At 45.6% G+C, this 16,738-nt stretch overlaps 1 protein-coding gene across 2 annotated transcripts in view; it reads right to left on the bottom strand.

Annotated features, from left to right (window-relative positions):
- Positions 1 to 16,738, bottom strand: part of ITGA6 (integrin subunit alpha 6) — a 77,758-nt gene that overhangs the window by 7,948 nt on the left and 53,072 nt on the right. For both annotated transcript variants that reach the window (XM_059394169.1, XM_059394167.1), the window contains exons 11-23: positions 16,432 to 16,493; positions 12,216 to 12,376; positions 11,916 to 12,059; positions 10,088 to 10,203; positions 9,784 to 9,973; positions 9,588 to 9,671; positions 9,412 to 9,491; positions 9,180 to 9,257; positions 8,990 to 9,092; positions 7,511 to 7,684; positions 5,867 to 5,965; positions 5,417 to 5,527; positions 5,219 to 5,317 (exon numbers count right to left, since the gene is read on the bottom strand). In XM_059394169.1, the coding sequence (XP_059250152.1) occupies positions 5,219 to 5,317; positions 5,417 to 5,527; positions 5,867 to 5,965; positions 7,511 to 7,684; positions 8,990 to 9,092; positions 9,180 to 9,257; positions 9,412 to 9,491; positions 9,588 to 9,671; positions 9,784 to 9,973; positions 10,088 to 10,203; positions 11,916 to 12,059; positions 12,216 to 12,376; positions 16,432 to 16,493 (1,501 nt within the window). The remainder of the gene's footprint in view (positions 1 to 5,218; positions 5,318 to 5,416; positions 5,528 to 5,866; positions 5,966 to 7,510; positions 7,685 to 8,989; positions 9,093 to 9,179; positions 9,258 to 9,411; positions 9,492 to 9,587; positions 9,672 to 9,783; positions 9,974 to 10,087; positions 10,204 to 11,915; positions 12,060 to 12,215; positions 12,377 to 16,431; positions 16,494 to 16,738) is intronic.

Genomic DNA, 16,738 nt, shown 5'->3' with positions numbered 1-16,738 from the left:
AAGTCTGCTTCCAGACACATTTTGAACAATGCAGCCTGTGGAGGAATGAGATGCCTTTCTGATGTGAGATCTTTTCCCAGAACCTGGAAAATGCTGGACTGTGTTTTGACAAAGTTATTATTAATATTTTTTTTGGTAACTCATCCTTTTTAAACTTTTGTATTGAATCAAAGTAATTGTATAATAAAGCACTTTTTTTCATCTCCAACATTCAACAATCATCAATATACAGCCCATCTTGCTTCATCTGTATAACCTGGCATCTTGTTGAGAACGATCACCTTCGCTTTTCGTTTTCAGTAGTGGAAATAAAGGGGCCATTTTATGTAGAATTAACCTATATTCCTCACTTGGACTTTAAAGTTGTTGTGAAAAATAAAAACAGGGACGGAGCTATAGTGCTGATACCACGGTAACTTCCCCTTAGGATGTCTAATGAAGGACCGTCAGGCACAAGAAGACTTCCTTAAACGGCCTGGTGCATGCTCTCCAACAGTGTATTTGGATAGAGCAGACCCTTTCAGAGGTGACTTCGAGCTGTAAACAGTAGCTGATGAGAAGCCTAAGCTCTAGACATTTGATAGTTGGCAAATATCAATTAAACAGAAGTGGTGTTTATTCAGAAATCTAAAAAGTTGCTTCTGGCAATTTGCAACAACTCGGTTCTGTGCCTTTAGTGGATTTCCATAATTCCAGGAGACTATTTTTCAAAGCTCCTGAAAGACCTGGTGTTTGCTACAAATAGGATTTCATAAGCCAATAGATTAGCGAGCTTCCAGTTTGAAGTTTCTGGTATTTCTGACTTAAGAGAATGTAAAGTGAAGGATAAACAAAAAGTGCGAGCCATTAAGTTCTGAGAAGTGGTTTCAGTCCAGTACTGTTAGTCCCGGATGCTGCCTAAAAAGGCTTCCATATCTGCCAACATTCTGCTTTGATAAACAAAAAGTCTTCATTAAAATACTTCCTTTTCTACTTATACTAGAAAACAGCCTCTCAACTCATCTGACTTTAGAATATACTCTGAAGAAAGAGAACTGCTTTTCTTGGAACATTTAAGAACGAAGAAGTCCTTTTCAGCCTGCTCTCCTGACTCCAACACCTTTATCAGCTACTGTGTTTCCTGTTATGCTCTCAGTGAGGTTTGGCCCAAACTGGCAGCCAGCCCTACCCCCAGGGAAGGGGTGCCCCGTGGCTCACTTCCCCTCACCACCCTTCGCCCGACAGGCACCCCAGCTTTAAGCTAGAACAACCCTTTCTTGAGATGACGAGGTCTAGCACAGGGGCATCCACGAAATGGGAAGAACAGTGGAAACAGTGATAAAAGAGGGCACTTGGGATCAGTAAGCCTCCCTACTGTGAACCCAAACAAAACCACTAATGAGCCAGCTCCCTATCACTTATTCTGCCTATCTAGTAGAAGGAAGCATAGAGTACGTCCTGGGGGCAAGGGGACAACCTGGAAGGGCCATCCTCATTTTTAAGCCTAAGCTCTGTTAAACCTGGAAGTGGAGAGTAGAGAATGGTCCATGGCAGGGGAATCAGCTTTTATAATCAGACCGCATACCAGAGCCTTTCAAATGGCTGGTAATAGGGAAAATCATTCCTATAAATGGCAGCAATCCAACAGTATGGGGGGGGGGGGAGGACTGTGTATGGAAATCCAGCTGGGAGATCTAGCCCCAAGTCTGGCTACCATTCAAACCAGATTTGGGAGCCTTTTAGAACAACTCACTGGGCATCAAAGACAGAGGACTGAAGCCAGGGGCAGAGCCACACACTTAAAGGGCAGACGGGCTCCGCAAACCCAGGCTGGGTGTAAGGCCACACTGTAGTCCACAAAAGGGAGGAAGGCCAGTCAGCCAAGATTTTGTTTCCTGAAACTGTCAACTAAAGTTTTGTTCCTGTAGGATGGTCTTTCTCCAGCAGGGACTGGGAATAAAGGGGGATAGAGCCTCAGCATAGGGTCAGGGGAGCTCTGGGAGGCCTGGTCAGATCTTGCCACAGCAGCTGTTGTTAATGGACAGTGACAGGTTGAGGTGAGTAGCAATTACTCCAACTCCAAAAACAATGGGGGGGGGTGCCTAGATTTAAAATCTAGGCATTTCCATAGGGATGATCTATGCATGTGAACCTCATCCATCATGTGCCCATGAAGGGGAAATGGGGCCAAAGGTCTGCTGATGAGTCAGTGCGATCGTGAGTGAGCAGGGCTTACCCCTCATTCACTTGCTCGCTGCCAGAATCGTTGCCCTGAATCACTCTAACGTCATACCCTCTATTCTTACTGCACATCAGTGTAAGAAATCACTCCGTGAAGGTATTTTCATGTCTTTCACAAAGCTATGTTAAAGACCTCATTCCCTTAGTGAGTGTTCCTCATATCAGAAACTCATCTTATAAAAGGATCCATATCTCAAATTCTCCACATTTAGAGCCAAAAGAAGAAAATCACATTTCCCTAAAGAATGCTGTGTTTTTCACCTACCATATTTTCTCATCTCTGGCATCCAGGAAACAGATACTCTTTCCAACTTCCTTAGGAATGAAGTGGGGGATATAGAAATACAACTAATAAACAATTCGTTCCTCAGCTCAATTCAACAATTATCTCCTGGTTCACCATGAATCATGAAATTCTTAACAGTTCACAAGGCGAATCTTATTACTTTTGCTTCTCTATCATTCATGCAGGGAAGGCACACAGTGTGTCCTTAGTAAGTGCTTATAAACCAGATGGATTTCACTGGTGCTAAAATGTAACCATTTTATCTGGTTTAGTTAGGAGACCAGTTCTATTGGACTTTGTTCTAACAATGTACTAAAATGTTCATATTAAGAAGTGAACACAAAACTCTTAAAATTGTTGGGTTATAAAGGAAACAAAAAGGTTTTTTTTTTTTCTTCTCTTTTAAAGCCAGGAGTAGAGTAAGAGCAAGGGGAAGTTTTAATATGAAGACCAAAAGATAAGGCTGAATAACCCCACCTCCTCGCTTCTCTCTCCAAAGAAAGATGATCTTTGGGCTGGAAAGGACAGAGGAACCAAGATAAAGACAGAACTGAAACCCCAAATAAGTGAGGGAATAAGAAAGGAAAGCACTGTAACACTTGAATCAAGCTTAAATCTTTGGGCCCAGAAAAAGTACACTTTAAAATACTGAAGAAACCTATAGGGAGAACATGGGAGCTGTTGTCACTCAGAAATCAGTCAAGAGAAGAGGTGCCAGAAGACTAGAGGCAAGAAAATGTCTCTCTCTTCAAAATAAATGCACTCTAGATACAAGACATTGATCCACTCACGTACCTACCAATTATTAAACCAAGGAGGATCACAGCAGGGATCCCAACTCCCATGAGCAGGCATGAGTTCTCCAAGCCCCAACATGAAAGGCCCAAGAGAGCCTCACTTTCCTGTGTGACCCAGCCGCTAGACTGGTTACCAGCACCCCCGTTCCATCATCTTCCAGCCAACAAGAGCACCCGAGGAGGACTTAGGAGCCCACCGTCTGGTCTCCCCTCCACATGTCTGCCAGTACTGTGACCTTGAAGGAGAGATAACCTTCCTTGGATTGTTTTCTCATCTGAATTTGAGATCTGGGGACTTACAGAGTTAAGAACAGGAGCCCTGAAACCAGATGGGTTTACAGGTTTCCATACAGGACCGCACTGGCATCTCCCGCTGTGCCTGCTTCCTTTTTTGGAAAATGAGTCCATCTACCTCGTCATTCTGAGGTTTACAGGACTACACACAGATAAAAAGTCCAGTAAACTGCAGACCTTTTATTAAGGTGCTATTAATGTCTGTCCCTTCCTGTCCCTACCCTCTCGAGAGTGTGGTGTTCTTCCAACTCTTAAATACCCAGTGATTCTCCAGGTTGTCGGTTTCAAGTTACAGAATGCTATGACCACTGCCTAGGTCAGAGGGGAAGAGAAGAGCTTCTCAGGGAGGCTCTGGCTTGGGTGACGATCCCTTATGATGCCTTATTGGTAAGAGGCGGGGAGGTGGGCTGGAGTAGCAGGCAGAGAGCATCTAAGGCTAGGGTAACCAGATGTATGGTTAAGTCTGGAACGGTCCTGATTTTTTAACCCTTGTCCCAGCATCCCGCCCAGGTTAGCATTTGCTCCAGACAAATGTCTTCAGGTGTGAATAATATACTTGAACAGCCAGGGATCGCTGTCTTCAGAAGCCAGTGCTCAGGAGGCTCACTGCGCTTTCGGCCGGCTCAATGTCCGAAGCCAGAACCCGTCCATAGGCACATCAGGAGATCAGCTGGAGAATAGTAAGTGACCACCTTTCTCTCCATTCAGTCTCTTTTACAAAACATTCTGGCACATGACATGCAGGCATTAGATCTCAAGAGCATGACACAAGGCCCTTTGGGCTCCACACCCCCTCCCCCCAAACAAGGAACCCTTCCCAGTGTGCCCCCCGCCACTGCTCCCAGTTCTGTTCAGTATTTTCTAAACTGCCTGGATGAGGACAGAGAAGCTGTGCTTCCCAGCTTTGAAAATGATAAAGCTGGCAGCAGAAGAAAGCTCAGAGAGGTCAAATGGTCAAGACTCATCACTACTTTGTGAACTGAAACAATGGGCCACAAACAATCCACCTAAAATGTGAGGTTTACATTTAAAGGCATGCATTTAGAATTTTTAAAAAATTGGTCAAGGATGGGATATGGGAGCTATCTCTTGACAACACATCCTGTTGAAAACACTTGCAAATTTCAGCAGAACAGAAACACAGCTGCTGGAAGTACAAACACAATCTCCTGTGTACACTGGAAAAACCCAGTCTTAGGCTGACTGAGAGCAGTGTGGGGCCACTGTGTCTGGAGGGAAGGACCTCAGGGCGAGCCAAACTAGGCAGATCATGCATCCGTGCTCTGCCCACCCAGGAGTAACACTGCCCGACTAGGGCCAGCCCAGGAAGGAAAGCACCTGGCCTGACGGGTACCTGAAAGGCTGGAGGCTTTGCTCTGAACAGAATGAGAGACCCATCCCAGGGCCATGCCAGTTTCCTTCCGTTATTCCAAAGGCTATTATGTGGCTGAGAATGAGGACTTATTTGGGACTTATCCCAAGGGGCATAACCAGGGACTGACTTTGTAAGATTCAAGCCTGGGTTCATATAGGAAGAGATCTTTTCTACTAACTATAGCTGGCCACACATGCCATGAGCCTGCTGGGCTCTGAGCTGTGTGAAGGTGGGGAAGCCGCTCACCTGAGTGCCTGCGTTTGGCAGCTTGATGTTCTCGGCGGCGGCGGCCACATCGATGGAAGCCCGCACGAGAATGTCCAAGTAGTTCATTTTGGAATATTCCTGTTCGGAGACAAAGTTAGCAAATGTGTCAAGGAAGTGAGAAACGTTCTACGAGATGGCCAATGATTTCCAGGGGACAGCCTCGTGGCAGGGCCGAACCTCTAGAAACGTGCTGTTCCATAACCTTGAGCGCAGAACAACAGAAGCCTTGCTGTCCAGCCCTCGCAGCGGGCAGCTGATGTTCACGCAGTTCACGTTCGTGCTGCAGTTCTGGAGAGAAAAGGATGGTAGTTAAAACCCAACAGACTGGGGGCCCAGGGGGCTCAGTCGTTAAGTGCCTGACTTCGGCTCAGGTCATGATCCCAGGGGTTCTGGGATCGAGCCCTGCCTCGGGCTCCCTGCTTACCAGGGAGACTGCTTCTCCCTCTCCCACTCCCCCTGCTTGTGTTCCCTCTCTTGCTGTGTCTCTGTCAAATAAATAAAAATCTTTAAAAATTAAAATAAAACAAAAAATTAAAATAATAAAAAAAAATCCAACAGTGTTGGCAGGGGAAGACCTTCCTGCCACCATCTTGTCCAATTGAGTCACGGCTATTGAAAAATACTTACAAGGGTTTGATATTTTCTTTCAGCAAATAACGAAAATTTTCGGCTATCATCTATCTGTTTTTCAGCAATTTCCCGTTTCCTTCTTGAGTTGTGAGACTCCTGAAAAGAAATTATATCCAAAACAGTTCTACTGAATGTAACGGTCACCACTGCCTAGACCTCTTGGGCACCTCTCCCAAATGATGCCAAATTCACATCATCAACAATTAATATCTCCCCATCTCCTGTCACCAAAGCCACAGAAATAAGTGTAAAATCTACAAATGTTTCAATCTCCTTCCAAGTTCATTGACTGAAGTAGTTTATTATTTTCACTCTGACTTTTAAAACTCAGGCGAGGAGAAAGCACACTTTCTTTGCTCTTCTGTCTCCTCACCAAACTGAGCAGCCTGAGATCAGGCATCAAGTCTCATCCCTATGTCCCTAGCGCCCAGCTTGGTAACTGACGCATGGTAAAAAGTCAGCACATCTTGAATAAATAAATGACACCGACAAACAGAAAAAAGCAAAAGAACTGGTATGTGACTTATTCAAAGTAGAAAACTAATCCACTAAGGAGTTTTAAGATAGCATTTTCCTTAAGATGGATTAAGAATCATGGACCATCTTGTTTTTCAGTTGATGAACAGAAGATCCTTCTAGAAGCTGCCAACAGTGAACACAGAGCACACCATCACTTAAACAGAGGAGCTCCCTCACTGCGATCTACTGAAAGTCAGCCCTCAACACGAGGATTAAAACCAGAAGAGAAGAAACAGACACACGGTAATTAAGCAGATGGTCACACTGGAGCGTATGATAAACCAGGACTGTCAGCGTGCAGCAGCACATGCAGTTACGAGTATAGGCTTTGAAAACAAAGCAGAGCTCGGATGCAGAATCAGCCTCATAACTGCTGAGGGAGTCTTAAAACATTAATCTCTCTGAATCTCTCTTCTCTCATCTGTGAAATGGTAGGGATAAGAAAAAATACCTCAAAGAACTATCAAGGGGATGAAATGAGAAAAAGCAAATAAAATGTTTATTTTAGCATAGTGCCTGAGGCACAATCAACACTTATAAATATTTACTATTTTAAAAAATAAGAACGAGGGACACCTGGGTGGCTCAGTCAGTAAAGCATCTGCCTTTGGCTCAGGTCATGATCCTGGGGCCCTGGGATCGAGCCCCATGTTGGCTCCCTGCTCAGCGGGCAGTGTGCTTCTCCTGCTCTCTCTGTGTACTTGCTCTCTCTCTCCCTCTCATAAATAAATCTTTTTTAAAAAATAAATAAGAATGAAAGCTTTGAAGGTCTCTTGCTAACGTGCCAATCTCTTCTATAATGAGTTTGGTTCTATGGGGGGTGAACACTGACTGGCCCACCCCAGACGCATATCCCAGTTCTGTTTATAGGTTATACTGGGTCCAAAACTTCAGAAAACATCATTTCCTTCAACAAGCCCTGGGTCAGACTGATGTGCCATCATGGCAGCTGATCAGCAGAAATCCTCAGCCTGACTTGGTTATTCAACTATGACAGAAGATGTGACACCAGAGAAGTCAGCACACCACTATGTCACTTTTCCTCGGGAAATTAAGGATGTTCCCCCACAGAAGTTCGCTTTCCTTATATGTGCTACAGAGATGCAGGGTAAATCGATGTACCTTGAGGTTCAGGAAGTTTATTTCACTTCGTGGCTCACAAGCAATCTTTTCCAATCCTTTGGATTCTACTTTCACCAAATAAAGCAACCATTTGCCGTTGCTAATTTCTTTTGGCCACTGGATGTTCAAGGTTGCCGTGCCAAGGTTTTTAAGAGGTTTCCCCAAGTTAATTACCTGTAAGAAAATAACACGTATTATATCCCCGTGTAAGTCTCTCAATCTAAAATTAAATAGCCACTCCTGCAGCCAGGGAGAAAAAGCATGACCCTATGATGAAAAGTACAGGCTCCAGAGCTGGACTGCAGAGAGCCCGGCGCCCACAGCAGAGATGCAGGCCTAGGAAAGGTCAGAGATGGAGGACTGCTCCTTCAACCCGGCAACTCCTGTGAGCAAGAGAATCTGCTCCCGACCCGGAAGGTGGCGGGGTCTGCGAGTCGCTCTATAACCTCCTGGGCCCTGTAGAGGAGTGTGGCCTGTGGCAACCCGCCAGCAATCTGCTTCTAGGAAGCCCCTCCTTATGCAAAAATGAAGTCACCTCAGTCCGCTACCACAAGGGAGGGCAGGGGACGGTGGTTGGGTAGCAACTGAGAGTGGGAATAAAACCATTACAAAGGCCATGAATCAGGATTCAAGCCGGGAACAGAGCAGCTTCCTAGGCAGAAGCCAAATGAGGAGTGAGCTCTGTGTGTGGGGCAGGACCGCTGTGGCACCCAGGGCCACCGGTGGCAGCCACACCCATGCAGGCGTCCTCACCTCTGCCACCACCACTTATCCCAGCTGTGTCTACAATGCTGAGAGACACCCCAAGCAGAACTCAGCCCCCCATCCTGCTGGAGTCAGGGGTGGGTGCATTCTTGCCATCTCAGACACAGCCACTGGGCTGTCTTGGCTGATTTGAGCCACGCAGACCCAAACCCACAGATGAGTCACAAGCCCCCTCCGCACCATGCCCTCATGTTCACCCAACTGGACTGAGAGTCACTGTGATTCTTGCTTAGAAATGCTTCCTCACCGGCACCGGGCTTGTAAAATGTGAAGGAACATTAACCATACGCCGTAAGAGAGAGGACCTCACAACGGAAGAAAGAAATCCCAACACAGTCTAAAGCCAGATATCAACTATTTTGAGATTTGTGTGTTACAGACAGACTCTGGGGAGAGAGAGGGGCGGGGTATTCCTTTGTCCCTACATCGCTTATACACAAAAACTAAACTGGATTTTGAACAAGTCCCATGTCGAATGATAGTTGTGTTCTCCATTCTGAAGGACAAAACTTCTACTGTAAGCCGGTATGTGATATAAACATTGGTGAACTCACTTTTAACTGAGGATTTATCATGCTTATTTTTATTAATGTTGCTATTACATATTAAAGCTACATATCCACATTTACTAAAATTACATTACATATATTAACATATACAGTAGATGTTCGCCTTTGATATATAGAATAAAAAAGACTAACTGCTGAAACTTACCCTGAACTCATACTCTATTAAACTTCCCACCTCGTCTTCAGACTTCATTGCTTGCTCACCAACAACTGTACCTCCAAAATACACCTGGGAAGGTTTGGCAACTCTGTTAAATTAAAAAACACCAGTTTTAGTGAGGATTGTAAACGGTTCTTTTAAACACTGATTTGTTATGCTAAACACAAACACTTACCCAGAGACCGATAAAAGCAGTTCAATAACCACTTTTGCTGTAGCTGTAATTGAAGCCAAATTATCTTGATTGCTTGTTCTGAAAATGAAAAGGAAACAATAGGGTTTCATTTTAACAGTCAGTTTTCTCATTACAATTACACTCCTTTTATGAGTCAGAAGCACAGCCAATTCATTGACGGGCTGCGTTTTCATGAAATAATTCTGAATGGAAAGGTTGAAGCAATTCTTACGTTTCCAGCTTCAGATTAATATCCAGATCCGTGGTGTCAAAGGTAACCTCGGTTGTGCTTAAAATCAAATAGAAAGTCACCTGAAAAACAGAAACAGGCATTAACACAGACCAAGCGTGTTGACCCTGTAATGGCACCCGACACGGCACGGTGTGGGATGGGAAGGCATCACCTACACTGGAATTTCTTTTGAAAGGATTTCCAAGCTCACAGTCCGCTTGTGAGCCATTTTGATTGGCAACACAACTCAGCTGCTTCTCCTGTAACAGAAAAACAGATTACCCTCCGATTGCTTGCCCCCCTCCAAAAGCCTGAATCCCCCCCATCCCCCGGGCTGGCTTGTTTGCTCCCAGCGGCTGTGAAACCACTTACAGGGAAAGCCCGCAGTTCTCGGTATGCTGAGTAAGTCAGAGTGTCGGGGAAAGTGGCCACAAGCTTTGCTTCGTGAGCGTCGTCTCCGTCTTTTGCAGGGTCTCTCGGATCGGAAGGGCTGTTGGTCACGGTTATTTCCAAAGCAATGTCCTTCTGGTCTTTTAGAACTAGTTCTGGTACACCTTTTTGACTACAAAACACACACACATACGCACAAAAACAAAAATGACAAAGACCTCAGGATGTTTTCAGTAACCCAGTGCAAAGCCAGTCATTTTTGCCAGGATGACAGAGTGACTCTTACATTGGTAAGTAAGAAAATTTGTCTTGATTTCCTTCTCGGGTACAAAACTTGTATTCTAGTTTAAGGTTGCTGTTACATACATTGTCGTCTCCACATCCCTCTTTTAAGAAGTGCACCTGTAGGAGAACAAAACCATTGTTGTTTTGTGTTGGAGATTAATTATTTTTAATTTTTTAATGTAAATTCAAATTAAGTGACATATAATGTATTATTTGTCTCAGAAGTACAGGTCTGTGATTCATCAGTCTTACAGAACACCCAGTGCTCCTTACATCACGTGCCCTCCTTAATGTCCCTCACCCAGTTACTCGATCCCTCCACCCACTACCCCTCCAGCAACTGTCAGTTTGTTTTTGAAGATTAGAGTCTCTTAGGATTTGTCTCTCTCTGGTGAAAACAAAACCATCACAATTCTTGCCGTTGGGGACTGGGACAGTGACTGGCTGTTTCCATATACCCCTGTCCCTGTGCAAAAATTACCACAGCAGAAGCTTCAAAAATACTCAGCCGTGCAGCCAGTGCCTTTAAGGGAATTGTCTTTTAACTCTGTCCTTGAACAGAGCAGTGCTGTAAGAACACGCTGACCAGGCCCCCGAGGTGTAGTGACGAGCGTGAGCCCCACAGCCACACAGCAACGCCTTCCAAACCCGGCTCTGCCGCGCACTTAGCCGTGGGGCTCTGGGCAAGTCACCTAACCTTTCAGACTCCAAGGGACGTCCCTGGTGATATGCGGATGCCACCAGCCGACTTTATAGGGATAATGTAAGAAGTGCCAGTAGTAGTGATGATGCTACCTAACATGTGTGATTACTTATTTTAACTCCTTTAATCCTCACAACAGACCATGAGGATACGGTTATGGGCTCTGTTGAACAGAAGAGGAAACAGTCTAAGGTGAAGAAAACAAACGGCACAGCACTAATGGGTGCTTCACAATCACACTGATCAATAAATAGCTGCTTGCTATTTATGTTCCTTGCTTGTTGTGTTCAACATGACTACAGAGCTGGGAACACCCACAAGAAACAGTCATGTGAGAAGCAGTAACATCTAAAGTCTATGAAAAAGTATGTAAAAGTACAGGGAACTACACTTTGTGACGATAAAGACAGTGTGCAGACTGAGGAGCCATGTCCTAGGCCTGAAGCAGTAAGTACTCGCTTCTGAGAGGCTTTGTCGGGGGCCATCAGAACCAAAAGCCACAGAGTAGACACTCTGGCACCGGCTGGATTTTGACGGCAGGTACACAATGCCAAATCCAGACACCACAGCTCCCCCACCCTTTCTCATGCCTCAGCCACCTTAAATACCAGCAAATAGGTCCCCCTCCCCCGTAGGAGGCATACAGCAGGGCATGTCACAGAAATGGTCTTCCTAAGACTACACAGGCTACATTAGCCACGAAGTGACTATTTCATGGCCTTGTTGAATTTCATATTCCTTGATTTTAACATCTGGACTAACAAGTTTATTTTCTACATTTTAATGTTCTCAATGGTAAAATGCACTGTATTTTTCTCCATACGGCCACAGGAGAAACTGGATGTGAGAATGAGTTCTGCCAGTTATAGTCGCAGTAAGCCGCAGCAGCCAGAAGTCATTAAGAACAATACTCTGGCTCCAAACTGTAGTCCACATGTTTCTATATTCACTGTTAAGTTGGGAAACCAATCTGAAACAAACTTTGCATATATTAAAAAGCTTACTTGATACAAAGGAATGGACTTTAAAAACGCAAACCACTAGTCAGTCCTCCCCCTTCAAAGACACATGATGGAGCAGCGTAATACAGCAGAAGCTTTGGCAACACCCAAGTCAGAAAACTTACATCTCTGTGAACCGTCTTGGGTTCGTTTGAATTCAGAATGGGAAGAACTTCCGGAAGCGAATTCACTCTCCTCCGCGTGTTTGGCTCTTGGATCTCTACCGAAGCGCTTATGGGAATGGGACGCAGTTTATCTCGGATATTTTCCTGAAAAGTGTGCAGAGTATGGTATCAACACTCCTGGGGAGCTCCCAACAGTCCTGAATGAGAGGTCGCTGGTGTCAGGCTCAGAGATCTCCCTAGGCCACCACAGAACCCAGCTCAGTCCCCTGTAACGACCGGCCTGAGCAGGGCCGCCCTCACCTGGAGCCAGAGGGTCTCCTCCATGCACGCCTTCTGCTTCTGCCTGGTCAAAGTGAGCTCTTCAGTATACTTGGCCTCAGAGCCTTGGTTTCGAAAGTGAACTCTTGATGACAGTCCAGATTTCCTTCTCTCCTTTTCAGCCTCGAGCGTGCCCAAAATGGCTAGATACAATGAACAAAAGCCTCTGAACTCAGAGTATATCCACATACAGTTCAGCTATAAGTACAGTGAGTTCCCTTCGATGTTATTTTAATCCCTCATAGAATATGTCTCCCACTGCCCTTCTTGCTGATCACATTTCCCGGTAATGTACATTTTGCCTACGTTACGGCCTTTCAGATCAAGCGGTCCTTTCCTGCCCGCTGCTGTCAAGAGTTTGTGAGGTTAAATTTCCATTGGGCCACCTGGGGGAGCCCAAGAATAAGTCAGAACCTCTGAGCGGCATCCAAGGATTTCTGGCTCTACATCAGGTACTCAGAGCACTAAAGAGAACGGACACGCGGCACTCCTGAAAGGCCTGCACTGACTTGCATCCAGCAGGCTGTCCCTGACGGGGCCCCACACCTGGAGAGCAGTGGCAGCTTCTCCTCGCATCTGCTGGGCACTAAGAACCTCAAGCTCCAGCCAGACCTACTTAACCAGAATCTGCATTTTAACAGGACCATCAGGTGGGTCTTAGACCCATTAAAGTTTAAGAAGCACAGATAACGGACAGGTGTCTGAAACGGGAATAATACATACGAGAGATAGAGAAGTCTTTTGACAACAGGCGGAGACTTCTCACTTTAAAGAACTGAAAGGTAAAACATATTCCTTTTCAAGGCTAGAGGATCCATTTGCCAGCTGCCATGTCTTCCCACACCAAAGTTTCTGACCTCCAAAGGCCTAGAAGACACCTCCTGTTCTTGATTACTTCTACTAATGGAGCTCGGAGGCAAGCCAGGATTTGGATGATCAAAATCTCATTTCTTGGCTTTAGAATGCATTCTTTGCTGGATGGAGTTACTATGTTTCTTTATGGGGTAACATCTAAATTACTGACATTCATTCATCAATCACTCACTAACCACTAGAAGGGGAAGTAAACCAAAGTGCGTATAGGGTCAGAGAAGACAGCTACAAGGGGAAAAAAAAAAATCTTCTCCAGAAAACACAGAAAATGAACCACCCATATTCTAATATTCACGGTGGAGTTCAAAAGAGGCCTTAAAGAGCATCTATTTTAACACCCTCTTCTTGCAGGTGAGGAATGGATGCCCACAGAGCTAGAGCCCTGGCCCAGGGTCACACAGCGAGGGACAGGGGCGGCACCAGCTTCAAAGTCTGTCACAAACACACAAGACAACTGCTTTACGAAGCCTCTTTGGATGTCCAGGTTTCCACTTCCTCCGGGCCTCTGCTTGGGTCACTCTCTTCCTCCGCCAGCAGGGCCCTGGCCCTCTCTACCTGCCCCCGACTGCCTAACTCACTCCTCCTTCAGATCCCAGTGTAGACATCACTTCCTCAGGGGCTTGGAAGCCGCTGACTTCTCCGGAGGGGATCGGACAGTATTCTACTTCCCCACTCACTACACTTAGCCACTGGGACTGCCCGACCATCTTCCCCAGGCAAAGGGGTGGACGGGGACCCCATCAGTCTGCTCGCCACCGTGTTCCCCGGCAACGGGACAACGCCTGCCATAAGTATGATTTTAGAACAGCTGAATGGAAGTGGGAGGGATTGCACCACACCCACATACCCACCCGTGCACGGAGAGACATGCACACAGACCACAGAATGTTACCCTTACGCCAAAACAACAGCTACAGCAAGACCAAAATTTAGAAACACTGACAGTTTCAGTAGTAATTTCTGCCAAATGGAATGTGCCTCCATTTTAGCCTTGTAGCCTTGACATCATCCATTTATCAATGACCTGTTAACTCCACAGTGAACCCGACCAAGGCTCAGTGCTGAGTGCCCCTCATGGCAAAAGCAGGGGAGGGTGTGGGTGTGTTAAAACCGTTTATCTACCAAGCCCACTCTAACCTTCCCTGACCCCCCCCCCCCACAGTTCACGTTATCTTAAAATCCTTGCAGGCTGCCTTTGCTGACCTTTCAAGGGGCAAACCAGAATACTCATTAAGGCTCAATTATAAATATCTGTCTGTAGGCAACACCACAACCAAGGACCACCGAGTTAAAAGGGCCTGATCAAACAGTAAGCTCACATTCTCAGACACCGGGAACGGATTTTAGATGGATTCACTTATGCAGCTCGGTGGAAGTCCTATCTGATGTAGAATTTCCCAGTGCTGGGGAAGTACAGGCAAGGAAATACAGGGTCCCTTTAAATGTCTTCACAGAAAAAAGTTCTATTTGTGATAGGCCATCAGTAAACACTCGGATAACGGAGTTGTTAAACCCTTGGTTAATGGTGTAGCTACTGAACATGAAATTAATACACAGGGCATCAAATGCTACATGAAAGCTAGAACAACGCCTGTAATTTTATGGAAATGATTGATGTAGGGGAAGACAAGGACGGCTCTGATGAGATTTCATCACATCTACGGTCAGAGTGGTGTGGGTAAATGACTCATAGAATAAAATGTTTCCCCATTTCCTCTCCTCACCTAGTCAAAGAATCACAATTTCTCCTTGTCTCTCTAGTCTACTTGAAACACAATGGTCAAACACCCATTATCCAAACAGGCAAGTGTAAGGTATGGTGTCTGGGTAAAAATAACACAAAATAAACTAACAGGATAACAGAGTGTGAGAAAGCCTAGAAGACATTTTCTTCTCAATGAAAGCCACCCCAAGAACTGTTTCCAGTATTCAGTGAAATACCAGCCACATCAAAAGGCCAAGTGAGAGGCTACCACTGCCCTGTGCACAAACCATGATACAGCAATACCAAGCACACGTCCCACAAGGTGGATAGATCCTGGGAGAGGCTAGAGCAGAAGACAGCCCTGCAGATGGGCCCAAAAAGCTCAGGGAGGCAAAGCAACTACCTGAGGATGGCTTAAAATAGAGGAAGATGGAGGCTTAAAATAGGAAAAGGGGGTATTAAGGGTATTAAGGAGGGCACAGATTACATGGATTCACAGGGTGAACTGGGGGAAGACAGACTTATTTGCCAAATTCTGAAGTATGAAAAGCAGTATCTTTTTAATAAAGAAAACAGAGTAATACTTTACATAACAAGAAGGAAACTTAAGAAAACTCATTACATCAAGGTAAAATAAAAACTGCAGACCACCCTATCCCCGTAGAAGGCTTCCGCTGGTGGCATGCAACGCCATCACACGGGGCCACCAGGACCATCTGATCACCCTCACTCTTTGGGGAAAAACTTTCCTTAAATTCCCATGACCCCATCTTCACTCTGGAGCTGGAGCAGGTTGCTTACACCTGAAAGCATATAGCTCTTACTAAAACCTACCGCAGAAGGCTTTGAGGACGATCACCACCATTAGAGTGTCATTAGCCTTGTCTAAACGTGCAGCCAAAAAGCCCGTTTGGATTATAAAGAAAGGAAGCCACATAATACCTTACAAATGACAGATGGCTTTCACCAGAGTATCTCCTTTGCTTTCCACCACAGTCCTATGAAGGAATTCCTACTAGAGACATTTTTATTCCTGATAGGAAAATGGAGACTCCAATGTTTCTGCTGTGCGGCGGGGTGAGCCGGTCTCGGAGCTACAGCCCAGAGCAGAGCCCCGGGCTCTGAAATCCCAAGCCCAGCCTTCTGGTCCCCAAGGAGCCCGCCCGCAGGAGTGTGGCGTGGGTGTCCTGGGCCTCGGAGGCCGCCTGGAGGGGATGACGCAGCAAGGAGAGGCTAACCCAACAATTCTGCACAAAGCTTGGGCTCTGGGACTCATCTCTTACAACCACCACCCACCACCTCACAACCGCAAAACCAATTTTCCATGTTGCTCTTCAAAGGCAGAAATGGAGGAAACAGTTGTGGTAGCAAATGAGTATTTTGCCAAGTCTTGCTGTCCTAAACCATCTGCTCTGGAAAATTCAAATAAGGACCAAATGGAAAGTTCTCCCCTCCTGCACTTTACCCTCCTGATTAAAGAGAAGACAGCAGAGCCACTGAATGCCTCATACAAGAATTTATAAACCAAGGTTGGCCACAGCAGTTTTGTTTTTGTTACTTATGCATTACTTTCAACCTGGTGGACAGAACATATAATTTTTAAAGGTACTAGGTACTTACTTATCGAAGGATTGTAACCTGTGGGTTTGGCAGTGTATTCAAAACAGGCCTTCACCTTGAGGCTATATAAAATCAAACACATATTCCTTAAAAGATGTATCACTGCAGTAGAGAGAAACAAAACCCCATGGTCCCCAGGTCTCGAATCCCCCCACTGCCCACTGATGAGTAAAATGTTCTATGTTCACTTGACAGATTCCTTGTCCCCTTGCTCATTTCTGTCCCACTGTTGCCCATGGCTCCTCAGAGCAATAGAGTCCCCCTAAAGCAGACATATGAAAGTGAGGGCGTTCTGTGCATATGGTGG

This window comes from Mustela nigripes, chromosome 3 (genome assembly GCF_022355385.1).
Source record: "Mustela nigripes isolate SB6536 chromosome 3, MUSNIG.SB6536, whole genome shotgun sequence".
Classification (NCBI taxonomy): Eukaryota; Metazoa; Chordata; class Mammalia; order Carnivora; family Mustelidae; genus Mustela; species Mustela nigripes.
This window is presented reverse-complemented; position numbering and strand designations above follow the sequence as displayed.